The sequence below is a fragment of the Rhincodon typus genome, chromosome 9 (assembly GCF_021869965.1).
Source record: "Rhincodon typus isolate 14 chromosome 9, sRhiTyp1.1, whole genome shotgun sequence".
Taxonomy (NCBI): Eukaryota; Metazoa; Chordata; class Chondrichthyes; order Orectolobiformes; family Rhincodontidae; genus Rhincodon; species Rhincodon typus.
The window spans coordinates 89725449-89742340 of record NC_063340.1 but is presented as its reverse complement, the minus strand read 5'-3'; the positions used below and the strand labels follow the sequence as shown (position 1 = coordinate 89742340).

The 16892-nt window shown below is 41.9% G+C and overlaps 2 protein-coding genes across 7 annotated transcripts in view; one reads left to right on the top strand and one right to left on the bottom strand.

Moving 5' to 3' along the window:
* Positions 1–8686, bottom strand: part of LOC109918052 (butyrophilin subfamily 2 member A2-like) — a 28316-nt gene extending 19630 nt beyond the window's left edge. For 2 of the 6 annotated variants that reach the window (XM_048600724.1, XM_048600723.1), the window contains exon 1: positions 8588–8686. In XM_048600724.1, coding sequence (XP_048456681.1) covers positions 8588–8616 — 29 coding nt within the window. In that variant the 5' untranslated portion in view covers positions 8617–8686. Of the gene's footprint in view, positions 1–4192; positions 4218–8587 lie in introns of those variants that run through there. The other 4 variants (XM_048600728.1, XM_048600727.1, XM_048600725.1 and 1 more) reach the window with 3 other exon arrangements.
* Positions 8687–8770: 84 nt separating this feature from the next.
* LOC109918054 (butyrophilin-like protein 1) overlaps positions 8771–16892 on the top strand; it is a 50326-nt gene continuing 42204 nt past the window's right edge. Inside the window, exon 1 of the mRNA XM_020517950.2 lies at positions 8771–8880. The gene's annotated coding sequence lies outside the window, so the exon portion shown is untranslated. The remainder of the gene's footprint in view (positions 8881–16892) is intronic.

The window sequence follows — 16892 nt, the reverse complement described above, 5'->3', positions numbered from 1 at the left end:
TCCAGATGCTGCCATATCTGTGGAGTTTCTCCAACATTCTGTGTTTGCTTCTGATTTCTGGCATCTGCATTATTTTGCATTTGTGTTTCACTTCTGCTTTCCCATCAATATTTATTATAACCTTTGTAACTTTTGTCCTTTATGTTTCAATATTTACTCCACAAGCATAATCCAATTTCCTTTTGGAATCATTCCTTGTCCCTGCTTCCTCCACTCTCACTCTCAACAGCACCATTTTCCAGGCGATTGCCACTCACTGATTCTTCATCACATTCCCCGGAATCTCTTGTCCAGGACCTTAAATCCTTGAACCATGAACTAACCGGAACTAGTGTTTCATTGCCTACCTTACCCTGTCTTTATCTTTAACACCTTAATCAAATCGTCCCTCAATCTCCTTTACTCCAAGGAGAGTAATTCCACTTTTTCATTCTCATCTTTCAGCTAAAACCTCGTCCAACCCTGGAACCATTTTTGCCAAAGCCCTTCAGGGACCCTCACACCCTCACTAAAGTGTGGTGATCAGAGCACGGTGGCTCAGTGGTTAGCACTGCTGCCTCACAGCGCCAGGGACCTGGGTTCGATTCCACCCTTGGGCGACTGTCTATGTGGAGTTTGCACATTCTCCCTGCGTCGTCGTGGGTTTCCTCCCACTTGTAATTGTTTTTTGTTTTAAAGTATTCCAGGTTTTTAAAATTTCTCTTTGCATTGGTATGTCCTTGTACAATGCAGTATCCCAGTGAATGTGCACTGTACCCTCACTAAAGCCTCATTATTTACAGTGGAGCTCACTGCCACACAAGTTATTCTAACAAACCTCCCAAAGATTTTACAGAGACTCACCGATATTCGAATTGCGCAGGTTAGGTGGATTGGCCATGCTAAATTGCCCGTAGTGTTCAGGGATGTGTAGATTAGGGGGATGGGTCTGGGTAGGATGTTCTGTGGATCAGTGTGGACTGGTTGGGCCAAAGGGCCTGTTTCCACACTGGAGAGATTCTATAAACTCAGCACAATACTCTAGATGTGGTCTATAAGGAGGCTTAGAAGTTTTCAGCGAAACTTCCCTGCTTCTGTACTCAATCCCTTCAATTATGAGGACCAAGATCACAAAAGCTTTGTTAATTATTATCGCAACAAGTCCTGCTACTTCCAAAGATCAATGCACATGAACCTGCAGGCACCTCTATCCCTGCACAATGAATCGTACAATCAGTGACATATTTGACCTTCTTTTGAGCAAACAACCCACTGTATATGAATCCATCCCATTTCCAAAACCCCACATTCTCCTAGCCAACCTAAACTTGTGTGCTGACAGTGGGAAAGACAGAAGCAAGCCTCACAAAATGAAACCCACAAGCTTACAACTCTGAGCCCTCAGCTCAAAGTCATTCACATTGCATCTTGTACCCATGGTATCTCAATTACAGGAATAAGAAAACTCTAATCTCTCCTGAACCATCCTTCAACAATTTCAAACAATCCTACTAATTGTTTTTTGTTTTAAAGTATCCCAGGTTTTTAAAATTTCTCTTTGCATTGGTATGTCCTTGTACGATGCAGTATCCCAGTGAATGTGCACTGTACCCCCACTAAAGCCTCATTATTTACAGTGGAGCTCACTGCCACACAAGTTATTCTAACAAACCTCCCAAAGATTTTACAGAGACTCACTGATATTTGAATTGTGAAAGAAACCAAAACTTGGGTTCGCTTTTCTTAGAAAAAAAAAGAATAACGCTTCTTCCATTTCAGCTTTTCATATTCTGAAGGCTGTCCCCACCAAACCTCCCATACATTCCCATTAACGGCCAACTCCCATTCACAATAACATTACTATGTTTCTTTAAATAAACCTTAAATGTTTTAGTGTATTGACCCATTTTATTAATAATCCAACGTATCTTCCTTTGGGCTTGCAAAAATAATAGATTATAGACTACCTTTTAAACAATTGAAAAGTCCACTATTATAAGGAACAGGCAGGAGAGTGAACAAAAACAAAGTTGCTGGAAAAGCTCAGCAGGTCTGGCAGTATCTGTGAAGGTAAAAACAGAGTTAACGTTTCAGATTCAGTGACCCTTCCTCAGGCAGGAGGGTGAATTTGAGTCCAACAGCAGACCAACCATTATCTTAGTGATTTGCAAGGCAATGCTCAAGGGGCCAAGGACCTATCCCTGCTACAGTTTATTTAATTTTTAATAACCCAGACTCTTTTTTTTCAAAGAAGATCCTTACTAATCAGAGCCACTTCCAACAACCTGATAGCCATGCTCAGTAGAAAATGTTCTCAAAACTCAACCCTGCTTTTTTTTTTAATTCCACTTTTTCTGCTTCAGAAGGACTGTAATGCTGAACTTATAACATTTTTCCCCTTTATTTTTCTAATTTATACCTAAGATTTTGTACCTAGACACCTTTGTACCCAAGATAATGCAGGAAATGGCAATTTTATACACTTTTCACTGTACTCCTTTATTCCTGTACTTGAGTAGACGTAATAATAAAACCGAATTCTAAAACCTAACTCCATATTCTACAACAGTCACTTCCAACCATTACATAAAATGGCCTTCATTCCTAACTTTGTTTCTTCCCACTAACCAATTTTTAAATGCAGTTTGTTACTCAGCCGCTAATTTAATTCTTGTTTAATCTGTTCTAGTCATCTCCGATGTCACATCCTGCCGAATGGTTTTCTATTAACCCCCAAATCCACCAAATCTTGACCCACACCCTCAAAGAAACTCCAACAGGTTTCACCAAGCACAACTTCCGCTTTACACAAAAAGAAGCAAAATACGAGGGACACCCAACACCGATGGACAAAGTGCTGGACAGTGGTGAGCGAAACAGATTTCACATTCGGATTTCTGGAGAAGTGTTACTGGACCCAAAACTTAACTCTGTTTCGCTCTCCACAGATGCGTCAGACATGCCGAGTTCCTCTTTATATTGCTGTGTGATAATGTCATTCTTCAAGGCTGAGGTTTCTCCTACAACACATGCTACATTAACTGGGCTGCAATTATCCATTTCAGCCCGACCTCATTTCTTAAAAATAAACTGTGTGGTTTCTTAGCTTCCTTAGGCAACGTAACAAGGGTCACAGGACTGCAGACTCTGCACGTCTAAGGTGATAAGTTCATTTAAATGGGAGCAGTTGGACCTTGGTTTAAGGCAGTGATCAAATTCAAGGTAGTGAACCAGGTGGGTTTTTCCCCCAACAATTAGCAATGGATTCATGGTCATTCACTAGACTTTTAATTCCAGATTTTTAATTCAAGTTCCTCCATCTACTGAGGCAGGATTCGAACCTGGGTCCCAAGAGCATCCCCTGGGTTTTTGGATTAACAGTCCAGCAATAAAACCATCAGACCATCCCATTCCTCAATTATTAGACTGATCTAATAATCCTCCACTATATTTTTCTACCCTTGCCCCATAACTCTTGACTCCCTTACTGATTAAGAACCTAAATAAAAACCAAAAGAATGGTGGATGCTATAAATCAGGAACAAAAACAGAAAGTCTGGCAGCACCTGTGAAGTAAAATTCAGAGTTAATGTTTCAGGTCCAGTGACCCTTCCACAGAAATGTCTGCTTCTACCCTGTTAACTCCTCTAAGAATCTTATATGTTTCATTAAGGTTTCCCCTCATTTTTCTAAACTCTAACAAGTGCAGACTCAATCTATCCAACCTCTCCTCATAAGACAGTCACCTGTTATCAAGCTAGTGAACTGCCTCCTAGACTTCCTCCTCTGTCCTGTGTCATTCCACTCTTGGTATTATTCTTCAAACAGATGCCCTGTAATTTTGCCATATCCTCTTGCTATATAAGCCTACAGTTCCCTCTCCAAATCTACACCCCCAATTAGTTCAAAGACCTCTCTACAGCCTTAGTTGCTCGATTCATCAGGATACTGGCCCCATTGGTGTCCAGCAGCTCCCACATGTTGCAGCAGCAACACATCACCTGTCCTGCTACCACCAATTTAACCTATAGATTAGTTAGCCAAGACTCTCTGCCTTTATACTTCACTGTCCTGATATGTTGCTTTTATAAACTAAAAAAATCTCCAGTATCAATCCAATGCTCAATTTTTTTTTTATAAAAGGAAGCAAACACTGTAAACCTAAACACAAACTAAAAATCTGATGTTTACTTTTGTGATTAGATATACTCACTAGTTCTACTTCCCTGTCAGCTGCTTTACCCACACTTGTATCATGCTGTGGTCTGTGTCTTGTCTCCGCCAGTGTCTCACTGCAGGTCAGAGTCTCAATCAACATCCTTTGTTATCTCTCTCTCACACCTCGCTCAGCAATGTTTGATTATTGCAGTAAACCATAGCCAAAATACCTCCTCCCTTTTTGCATTGAATTTCCATTTTAAATCAAAGTTCCCAGATTACTGACTCCGTCTTGATCGCACTGAGCTGAGGTCCCACATTGCTGCAGTCCCAACATTAACCATACTCCTTTCAAACTCTCTCCGAAGTTATCTCTTTCTTACAAAGGCCTGCATAGAGAACATGTTTGGTTACTCCAATCAAAACCTCATTAAAAACAAAGAAACTCAAGTACTTGAATTCTAACAAGCAGAATCAGGCAGCTTTAATTAGGCAAATAAAAACTTACTTAATCTGATTATTTTAATAGAGGGTGAATTTGCAAAGTCGTGTTTCCACTTTAAGATTTCAGTCACAACTCACTCGGCCTTCATCTCAGTCAGCTGAGGTCTTGCACTGCTGCAGTCCCAACACTGACAGCGCACAGTCCATAGCGAGCACAGAGTGTCTCCTCTTTGAGGAAGGTCTGCTCAGAACTATGATCCACTCCAATCAACAACTCATTTACACAAAGGAGCAAAAAGGATTCGACACAAGAGTAGGCCACTCAGCCCCTCAAACCTGCTCCACCATTTAATACGATTTTAGCTAATTTAATCTTGGCTTCAATTCCACTTTCCTGCCCACTCTCCATAACCCTTCAACTCGTTACTACTTAAAAACCTGTCTGTCTATCTTCTTAATTATACACATTGTCCCAGGTTCCACCACACTCTGGGGTAGTGAAGTGCACAGATTCATGACTCTTCGATAGAATCTTACTTGTTTCAATAAGGCTTCCACTCATTCTACTAAACTCCAACGACAGCAAAGGCCCAACCTTCTCAACCTCTCCCAGTGCAGGACTCTGAATTCCCTCCAGTGACAGTAAATCTTTCCTGAGATAATAGGACTAAAGCTGTATTCTAGGCATTCTGCTACTATGTCTATCTTCCTGGAAAGAGTAATTTGCTCAAGACAGCTTGCTGAGAAAAATGCGGGTCGAAATTATAAACCAGTTAAGCCTGATGTCTGTTGTCAGGAAATTACAAGAGTATATATTTAGGAATAGGCTGACCGAACACCTCCAGCATTTTCAGCTGATCAGAGAGAGTCTAACTTGTAAAGGGTGGGTCACGCCAAATTAATCCTATTGTGTAGTTGGCAAAGAATGTCTTTAGATATTTTTATATAGATTTCCAGTGACACTTAATAAAATTCCTCGTAAGAGACGATTAGCTGTGAGGTTCTGAGTAATGGGAACAATTTATTGACCAGCATAGGGAAATAGGCTGAACAGCAGGAGATAGGAGGGATATTGGAGAGGGACCTTAACTGGCACAAAGCAGCCAGTGGAATCTCACAAAAATCAACTATTTAAAGTATTCATCAACAAATTAGATGAGGAATAGAAAGCAAATATCCAAATTTGCAGATTTCATAAACAGAGAGCCTTATAAGCTGTGTGAACGTAAACATAACATTACAGAAATGTTAACGGATGAAATGAATAGGCAAAACTGCAGCAAATGCATTTCGAGACAAGCAACTGTGAGGTTATCTACTTTGGAGTATTAAAAAAAAAACATTTGAGAGATAGGTCAGCATTTATTGCCCAACCATAACTACCCGAGAGTCAGACATATTGCTCTGACTCTGGAGTTAGATGTAAATCAGACCAGGTAAGAGACCAGGATTTACTTCCCTATAAGATATTAGTGAACCAGACAGGTTTTTACGATAATCACTGAAATGTCATACTTACCTTCACACAGGTTACGAAACTCGCTGTTTGTGCCATCTGCAAGTTTGGATATGTGCTTTCTTATCCCTCGTCCAATTTGTTGACGACTATGGTTATCATTAGGCTAACCTACTTTAAAAATTGAATTCAAATTTCACCATCTGCAATGGTGGGATTCAAACTCATGACCCAAAAACATTAGCCTGGTGTTGGGGATTATTAGTCCAATGATATTACCACCACACTATAACGTCCCCTAGAAAACAATTGGGCAGGGCACTTTCTATATGGTGAAAATCCAGTAGCAGTATATCTCCAAGGAGACATGGGTGTCCAGATACTTAGGTTTGAACATTCACAAAAAGGCACCAAAGTTCAAAAATGTGAGGAATAGGAGTAGCAGGCAACCACTCAGCCAATACTCCCTCTGGGCTGTGCGGCCACAGGGAAGCTCTGCACACGTTGATTGGTGTGTGGGTGAATACTTGCTGCTTCCAGAAGCCACTGCCACACAACCTGGAGGTCTGTGCAGCATCAAAAAAATTACAAGGAATTTTGCAGTTCGTCTCTTGGGGCCTATAAGATCATGGCTGATCTGTTTACGGTCACAACATCACCGGTAACCCTTGATTCCATTAAGGATCGAAAACCTAAGGAATATATTCTACAACCCAGGCTTCACTGTTCTCTAGGCTCAAAAATTAACAATTCCCCAGACAAGAAACTCCTCTTCATGTTTAAAACTCGAGACACTATGTTCTCAAATAATCAAAAAGGCTAATGAAATGTTGGTTGTTATAATCTAGAGCACCAGTATACAAGGAAGTACAATTCATACTTCAGCTGTACAAAGTCTTGGTTACTTGGGCAGCACGGTGGGTCAGTGGTTAATACTGCTGCCTCACAGCACCAGCCTTGGGTGACTGCCTGCATGGTTTCCTCCAGTTTCCTCCCACAGTTCAAAGATGTGCAGGTTAGGTGGATTGGCCATGCTAAATTGTCCCATTATATCCAGGGAAAGATATGTGTTGCAGGGATAAACCAGGGTCTGGTCTCGGATTCTCCAGCATCTACAGTTCCTACTATCTAGGGGTGGGATGCTCTTCGGAGGGTCAGTGCAGAGTCAATGGCCTCTTTCTGCACTGTCCAGATTCTCTGATGTGGTGAAATTCAGTCACAGATTAGTTGCGATTCCATTGAATGATGGACTACCAGAGCAGGTCAGAGGCTAGGAATCCTGCAGTGAGTATCTCCCATCCTGACTCCCCAAAGCCTGTCTGCCATCTACAAGGCACAAGTCAGAGTGTGATGGAATACTCCCCACTTTCCTGAATGGATGTAGTTCCAACAACACTCAAGAAGCTCAACTTCATCCAGAAGAAAAGTAGCCCGCTTGACTGGCACCACATCTATTGTCATCAACACTCCCTCCACCATGAATGCAGAGTGACAGCAATGCATGCCATCTTCAAGATGGCCCATAGCAACATGCCAAGCCTCCTTTGACAGTACCTTCCAAAAACTATGACCTCTACCACCGAGGAAGATGAGATCAGTGGAGATAAAGGAACACCATTCCCCTACACAACATCCTTGGATTATTTGGCCTTTTCTTCATTTGTCACTGGGTCAAAAATCCTGGAACTCTCAAACTGCACTATTGATTTATCAGTACCACACACAGCAAACTCTTTCACTCACACACAGACACTCACAGGTAAAGGGGCCAAACACCCTACTCCAGCTCCATGTCCTTGATCTCCCTCCTCACCTTCAACAATCTGTGGAGAGCTGACACTATTTCATTAGTGTGAAGACGAATCCATGACTGAAACCATCCTAGAAGGTCTCAAATCTTTTAACATTTTGAAGGAGAGGCATGAAGAAATGCAGGAACTCTTGAAAAGCGATCAGAAGACAACACAGAACCTGGCACTTGGTGCAAACCAGTCTCAGCCAATACCTCACCCGCCAACAGAAAGCAAACCAACTGCTTTTAAAAGACTCGGACAGGCGAGGTGGGGAGTGTCTTGTTCCTGGCCAGTGTCTCCGTGACATGGAGAACCCAGTTGTTGCAAAATAAGATGTGAATGTAGCCTTCCCACTTCTTCACTGTGCAAACGCACATTTATACATCTTAAATGTGGCAACTGTGTTCCCACTGTCTCAAGCCTGACCTCAGCCCAATAACGCCCTGTCCTTGAGGAGTTAGACAGCTTGCTATTTTGTGTCTTTGCACAGAAACAATTGACGGATACAAAGCCTGTGAACGATTCTGGGAAGGACCCACATTGACATTGACCCTGGAGGTTTGTACATTGACCCTAATTGCAGCGGGGGCCAGTCCCCGGTGGCTAGGCAGCGCCGCGCGGGCTGCGAGTGACGTGGGGAGGGGGCGAATGAACCCCGTCGATATACAAATGCAATGCACCGTGAGCGGGGATTCCGATCCTCCCAGCCCCGCCATCGGCAGCAGGTGAGGAGCCTCTAGCCCGCGCCTCCACTCACCTGGAAGCCGGCCTCTCGTGCTCGCGCATCCGCTGGCCCCGGGGGCGCGCATCGTTTCTCTCTCTGCGGGCTTCTGCCCTTGTGGCGCGTCATCCCTTAGATCCCCCAGTCCCATTGGTCGGGGTTGACGTCAATCAGAGTGAGATGGACCTATAGCAAGGCAGGGTTTACACTCTTCCCCCACCCCCCTCAAAGTGGATTTATCTCTCCTTCTGAGGGTTGTCCCTTTCTGCCCCAAGGATTGGTCTCTCCATTTCGTTGTCCTTCAGCTGCCTTGGTCCTTCCAGACTCAGGTAAATGGTTTCCATCTATCTGCTGGAGTTTGCAGTGGGGTGTTTTTGAATCTGTGTGCTGGGTTTGGCGGCGGGGGGGGTGGAAGGTGGTGATTGTGGAGTTATACAGACAAGCTGTTGGGAGGATTCGAACCTGCCTCTAACTGGTTCCAGCCTGTTCACTCTGGCTTCTGTGTGTGTGTGTGTCTGTATGTCAGCAAAACCCAGATCCGAAAATCCACCGACTTTTTAAACCCCCCACAGCAACCTTCCACCTGACAGAGGCATTCGCTTCTTTTGCAAAAGAGATCGGAAAGAACTTGCAAAAAAAAAAAAATTTTTTTTGTACCTTGTTTTTTTGAAAAGCAACAACACCCTTTTCTGACCACAAAATGCCCCGAAGAGCTTTGCAGCCTCTTCGAACTGTAGTGCAGAAAACCAAGTGAGATTCTTACTGGCATAGTAGCCATTTTATTATTATTATTATTGCTGTTATTTTGTGCTGTTGCTAGCAGGAGAAGTGTTGTGTTTTGTTTTTGTGACGGTTCTTCCAAATGGTTGGGAGGGGAAAGATGGTGCCTTGTTTTTACCCGCCTCATCTGAACGGTGCCTCTTTCAACTCCGCCGCATTCGCTCCGTATCTCGGTGTTTCCACCAGAACTGAAAAGTGTCGAGATGTTTCAGCGTTTAATTAAATACCGGAGGGTGGGGGGAGAGGAGCAACGAGGAGAGAAGCCTAGGTTACTGCGGAAAGCAGGATAAATGTCACAGGGGTAATAGTGTGGATTGAAATGAGACAGGAATGGATAGACAGCGATCAATGGATTAGTGGATGCAATTAGTGGATGGCACTTAGTTCGTTAATGTAATAAGATAACGCAAAGTGCTTCACAGGATTGCCATAAAATCTAACACTGAGCTACAATAGGGGAGATGAGTAAAAGTGGTCAAAGAGGCAGGTAGAAAGAATGTTAATATTTCTGACCTGCGCCTGCTGCAACATTCTATTGAAGCACAAACACAAGCTCAAGGAACAACACCTTAAATTTTCTGCTTGGGTAATTCACAGCTTCAGTGTTGAACTCAACAGCCCCATAATCTGACTGTCTGTTCCCCATTTTCTCACCTTCTCTTCCTACACCCCACCCACTCACTTCATCTTGTTTGTGTCTTGTTTGCTCTTAGTAGAGAGGATTCACTCACACATAAATTGACACCCATTTTACATCTCTCTTTCTCTGTCACCACCATTGACAACCTCTTCGTCTTTTGCACTGGGTCTGATTCAAAGTATATACCTGTATTTTTAAAAAAATTCCAAGTTTCCATTCAGAAGAAGCCACACCAGACTCAAAGCATTAACTCTGTTTCTCTTTCCACAGATGCTGCCAGACGTGCTGGGTTTCTCCAGCATTCTCAGTTTGCTAGTAGGGAGACTGAGCAGGTCCAGAAGGGTAGAGCCCAGGCAGTTTAACGTATTGCATGTTCTGTGTTGGAGAGAACAATTGGTTGGTTGCATTATAGAACGCCTCCACAAAGCCTGTGCGACCCCGACCTCCTGGTCTTCTGTCAGTTTAATTCACTACCCAATTCCACTTGCACTTTCGTGTCCTGCACTCTTCTAATGTGATCTTCCTCAAACTTGTGTCGAATACTTCACCTCTCTCACTCATTTTACTTTTTAGACTCCGCATTGGGTTCAACAATTTTAGAACATAACCCTCTTTTTTTTTTCTTGCATGAAAACTGCTGATGATATTTCTGTGATTTGCATTTCCACTTCCTGGATTCCTACGATTAATACAAATGACTAAAATGATCAAATTCTGTCCCTCAAGCCTCCCACCATTCGATACAGTCAATGCTGATCTTCTACCTCAAATACATTTCTTTGAACAATCCCCATGTTCCTTCATTCTTTTAGTATAAGCCCACCATACCACCAAAACTGTTGTCATCAAGTTCACAACTGCCATCTTCCATGACCAAGACAAGAGGAAACTATTCCATCTTATCTTTTTTCATGTGTTGTCTTTTTTTTAATATGGTTGACAACATCATCTTCTCTGGTGGTGGGATTGCGCTCACGTTTCCACTCTTAACTTAATTAGCTGAAACAGTTCCCATTGCCTTTCCTCTGATATCATCATCTTTGGTCTCTCCTACTTCGCATGTACGTGTTGCCCCTTGGCAATGTCATCAAAAGCATCAATGCTCACATATGTAGACATTGATGATGCCAGCCCTACCTCACCAGTACCACTTATGACATCCCCACCTCCAACACCCTCTAATTTGCTAAAACTGTTTTAACCATTATCCAGAATTGAGGACAGAAATTTCCTCAGTTTTAAATATCAGGATGAATGAAGTCATTGTCTTTGGTCCCCATCATAAACTCAGTTTCCATCATTGATTTTCATCCTCTCCAGCAAAATTCTGAGGCTGAATCAGACTGCACATAAGGTCAAAGATGAGATGATGTTTCAACTGCATATTCATTTCATTGTCTAATCTCCACCTCACTAAGAGTACTTGATTTTGACCTTTACTCCTCTCATCTACTGCTGAAACATCATCCATACCCCTAGACTTGAACATTCCAATGCACTTCTGGATTTTTTCCCATATTATAGCCGCTGTCAATTTGAGGACATCCAAAGCTCTGTTGCCTGCCAGCTGGTATGCACCAAACCCTGTTGCCCCTGTAGTCTTGGCTTGCTAACTTATATTGTCATGATTTTAAACTTATAATCCTTGCTTTCAATTCCCTCTATCACCTTTCCCCTCATTATCTCTTTAACTGCCTTCAGCATGGCATGAGCTTCCGAGACCTCTGCATTTTTCCATTTCTGACTCAGTGCCCCCCTGCCATTGGGAACCATTTTCAGCTAACTTGATCCAAAGCACTGGTAATCCATCTCTGAATCCTCTTTGCCTCTCAAACTCTCTCATCATTTAAGCCACTGATTTAAAACTACTGCTTAAATTAAGACTGGAATTTAGCTATCTGTGATAAATATATGCCATCTGTGCTATTCTATGGCATCTGACATTCTGGGATTTTTGCCTTAGTAAAGGCGATTCCTAAATACTATCCATTAATGTCGCTGTGTAATGAGGAATTTTTTATGCGCAAATATAACCCAGTGGAGTCCTGTTTATCCAGAAAGTCTAAGTGGTAAAACATAAAATTTAATGTCATTACACAAACTCGAAACAGACTACATGAGAGCACAGTGAATATTTTACATCTATTTTGTTTTGATTTATTGTAGTCACGTGTTCTTAGTACAGTGAAAAGCTTTGTTTTGCGAGAAGTACAGGTAGACCATGGCAAACAAGGACATACAGGTCATAGGGTGTATAGACAGAACGAGGCATACAGGGCTACAGCCTCACAGGAGGTGCACAAAGCAAGATCAACATTATTTGAAATTGGAAAGGTCCATTCAGCAGTCTAATAACAGCAGGGAAGTTGCTGTTCTTGCACCAACAAATTTGTGTGTTTAAGCTTCTGTATCTCCTGCCTGACAGAAGAGAATGTTACCAGGTTGGGAGGGATCTTTGATGATGTGGCAACAAGAAGTGTAAATGGAGTCCATGGATGGGAGTTGGCTTCCATGATCATCTGCGCTGTGCGCATAACCTTCTGTCATTTCTTATGGTCCTGGGCAGAGCAATTGCCGTACCAGGCCATTATGCACCTGGAGAGAATGCTTTCAATGATACATTTTATAGAAGTTGGTGAGGGTCCTTTATGGACATGCTGAATTTCCTAAGGTGCCTGAAGAAGGAGGCGTTCTTGTGCCTTCTTGACTTTCGCATCTATGTGAGAGGTCCATCCCGTATTCTGACTCATTGTTGTTTGATAGCTGTCCTACTAAGGTGGTGTCGTTAGCAAACGTGTAGATGGCGTTCATTCAGAATTTGGCTACACAGTTATGGATGTATAGGGAGTACAGTAGGGGGCTGAGGATGCATCCTCGCGGGACGCCAGTGTTGAGGGTTATCGTGGAGGAGGTGCGGTTGTCCATTTTCACTGACAGAATAAAGAGCAAAAAACACCAAGGTTCTGAAATTTAAAATAGATGTACCATGCAGGTGAGTCAATGTTTGTAGCAAGAAGGAAGTAATTCAGTTTTGTGTAGAACCCTTCATTAGGATTGCAAATTGAAAACCTAGCTGTGGCGTATTAAAGCTACACAGCTAAAGTTATAATTTTTAGAAAAATACCGAGAAAGAGAGTGGAGACCGGTGGGTGAATGGGTCTATCAAATGAGAACAGAATAACAGATCAACATGAATGACCTTGAGTGAACCAAACCTGTTGTCCTTACCCAGTGTATGTCTGAGTGTAATTCTAACCCATGTATAAAAATGTAAATTGGGTCAGGAGCAGACCATTTGGCTCCTCGAACCTGCTAAGAGTTGACTCTTGACTCCCCTCTGATGTAACTTAGGAAAACATTGCATTGTAACAAAATCCAGCACTTTGGGAAAGCCCAATGACCACCTTCTCAGATATAATACCAGAAAGCGTTGGAGAAATTCTGCTTAGTTGGCAACACCCATAGAGAGGAACACGGTTGACATTTTGAGTCAAATCTTCTTCAGAACCACATTCTCTGGTAACTTTAGATGAGGAATATAATGCTGGTCTTGCCAATATGCTCGCGTCCCTGAACAAACGTTTAAACAAAAACAGAAATTGCTGGCAATGCGCAGCAGGTCTGGCAGCATCTGTGGAAAAAGAAACAGAGTGTTTGGAGTGGGATTCAACCCAAATCCTTCTGACTTGGAGAGGAGAGAACTATCCGTTGAGCCACAGCTGACACCTTGCCCACCAAGTCTTCTAATGTTTTATTTTGCCCTGTAATTTTTAAATTAGGATTTGAATCCACAACTTTTTCACTCAGAAATGAGAGTGCTGCAAGTTGAAACTTGAGTCTAAAAATCGTCTATTAACAGTTTTGCAATAAAATTCCTCTTTCTATATCCATTTTTGTCCTGCCTGCTACCTCCTTTACTGAAACATTGGCTACAGCCTCATTTTTCAATAATCAATTACCTAATGAATTCCAATTCAATTGACTTTATCTGAAATTAAAAGGTAGTTTTAGTAATTGTGACCCTGAAGCTTCCAGATGGTCATTTTTAAAAAAAAAAAGTTGTCTGGTTCACTAACATCTTTTCAGGAAGGAAATCATTTCATCCTTGTTGTCTGACTCATGTGACTCCAGACCCACATCTATGTTTGCACCCTCTTCCCTCATCATGGTTCTGCCTGCCCTTTCCTCTCGTCCTGTTTTTCCAAACTTGCTAGAGGAAATGTTCATCTTTTAATTTTCAGTTCTGATAAAGAGCTGCACACCCTAAATGTTAATAATAGGCCACCTCTCTTTATAGACAGTGAGTCACCTGCTGTGTATTGCCTTTTTTTTACATTTTATTTATACACACCTACAGAAGGGTGTAAAAGTTTCATTTGTTCATCCTGGAAATGTCTCAGAAAGGAGTGGGTTCCGATAATAAGTTTCTGGTTGCAAGGGATAAATTTTGTCCTTATTTTTCAAGTTTAAAACATGTTACTGTTTCTGCAGATATATGTGCATGTACATACATTTATGTGTCTGGGTGTGAATTTGGCTCTTGCTTTGGGATAGACATAGTAACAGATGGCAGGACTGAGTTAGGCAAACACAGGGCAAGATGAAACACAATAGTATAAAATAATTTGAAGAATGGGGGAGAAATAGTATAAGATCTAAATGAAATCAAAGTACTGTGGGTACTGGAAATCTGAAATAAGAGCAGAAAATGCTGAAGAAATACAACAGATGTGGCAGCATCTGGGGGAAGGGAGAAAAATAGAACTAACTTTAAGTTCAATAACTCCTTTTTTGGAACACGTAGGAGTTGGAAAATGCTAACATGATTTTATGCTAACATTACACCATACACCATCTTGCTGTAATGCTAACATTTCCGTCCTAGACTTGCTGGAATGTTCCAGCAAAACCCAATGCAAACTGGAGGAACAGCACCTTGTTTTCTGCTTAGGCTCTTTACAGTATTCAGGATTCAACATTGAGTTCAACAACATCAGGGCATGAACACTGTCCTCCATCACACACACAGACACGCACTGTTGTGTTTGTATGGAATTGCTCTCAGCAAAGCTACTTTTTACTGTTCACGCCTACCATTAATGATTGGAGAAACTCGGAAAGTCTGGCAGCATGTGTGAAGAGAAAACAGCATTAACGTTTTGAATCCAGTGACCCTTCAGTGTTCACAAGTTCAGAACAAGGGTCACTGGATTTAAAATGGTCATGCTGCTTTCTCTCTACAGATGCTGCCAGACCTGCTGAGTTTCTCGCACAATTTCTGTTTTTGTTTGTTTCAGGTCTGCAGCATCCACAGGTCTTTATTTTTTTAACCATTAACATCTATTTTGTTCTTCTGTTACCATTAACACTGTCTTTGTATTTGCTCTGTGTATGCTCACCATCTGTTCCGCTAACTCCTCCTTCCCCTCTGTCAACAGTATAAAAACCATCATTCTCAAACTGTGGACGGGTGGTAGATTTAAACTACTGTTCACTGGGGTTATTAGCGCCAAATGATTACTAGGCTACTGTATCCAGCAAGTGAGAGAGAAACCAAATGGAAGAAAAAGGATTAATCACAATTGTACGTTAGACCATAACAGCGAGTCATGTTCTGAACTGAGAGCATGAAACCCCTTTTCATAGACACTGATTAATACCTGACATAGGGCTAGGGTCAGTGTGAATGAGGAATGGTTAAAAACTGAGCAAAAAGCAAATTGGTGCAGTGATAGGAGATTGTTAGGGTCTGTGAAAGGATTAATTTTATTTCCATTTTCTATCCTTGAATTGCAAACAACCTGATCTCATTAGGCTTTTCAAGAATAACAAATTACAACTTTACAGTGCCTTTAATGTGGTAAAATTTCCTTCTCCAGAGCATTCAGGCAATATGTTACCCTAAGTCACATCAGTTAGAGTAGGTGATCTAAGTTTAAGGTAATTTTCAAAGGAGTTGATTCTCCCTAAGGAGGAGATAGGATGAACTGCATAGGGAGAGAAGTCAAGAAATGTGACAGCTAACATTATTGATGGCCATCACTTCATTAATGTGAATAAAGAGATTGAGGAAGTGCAAAAGGTCCGAATTGGAAGAGTGCAGAGATGTGGAGGTAGTTGCACAGGGAAAGAGGGGTCAGGCAAAGGATATGAAGGCAAGGCTGAGAATTTTAAATTTGAGTAATTGCTGCACTAGGATAAAATTGACATCTCTGAGAATCTCAAAGTGTGTTCACAACAACATTGAAGAGAGGCTGAATTATTAAACCCATCATCTATATGGGGATAAAATTGTTTCAGAGATAGTAGGAACTGCAGATGCTGGAGAATCTGAGATAACAAGGTGTAGAGCTGGATGAACACAGCAGGCCAAGCAGCATCAGAGGAGCAGGAAAGCTGACATTTCTGAAGAAGAGTCTAGGCCCAAAATGTCAGCCTTCCTGCTCCTTTGATGCTGCTTGGCCTGCTGTGTTCATCCAGCTCCACACCTTGTTATCTGTATGGGGATACTCCCTCATGGTTGTCAAACTTTCAGATAATAGAAGAGTAACACCTTTATCAAACTGTGTTTGTTTTAGCATTTAAATCCAGCAACAAATTTATTAAAAGTAACAAATAAGCAGCAGTCATGGAACAGTCAAGCAACATACAGAAGGTCACACAATTGTATCAAACTTTTATCTCTCTCTGTCTTCCTCTCGCTTCCCCCCCCACCCCTCAAACAGAAGTAATAATAGACTTTGGCTCTGTTAATAATCCTATAATTGATTAAAAATAATCAATCTGTTTAAGTTTATCATGACGTATCTCTGGATCAGGTCGGACTTCAACCTGGGCCCTCTAGAGATAGGCTCACTACCGTGGCCACTGTGCCACAAGTCTGTGATGGTAGCATGATTTATACAATATACCACCGCCACC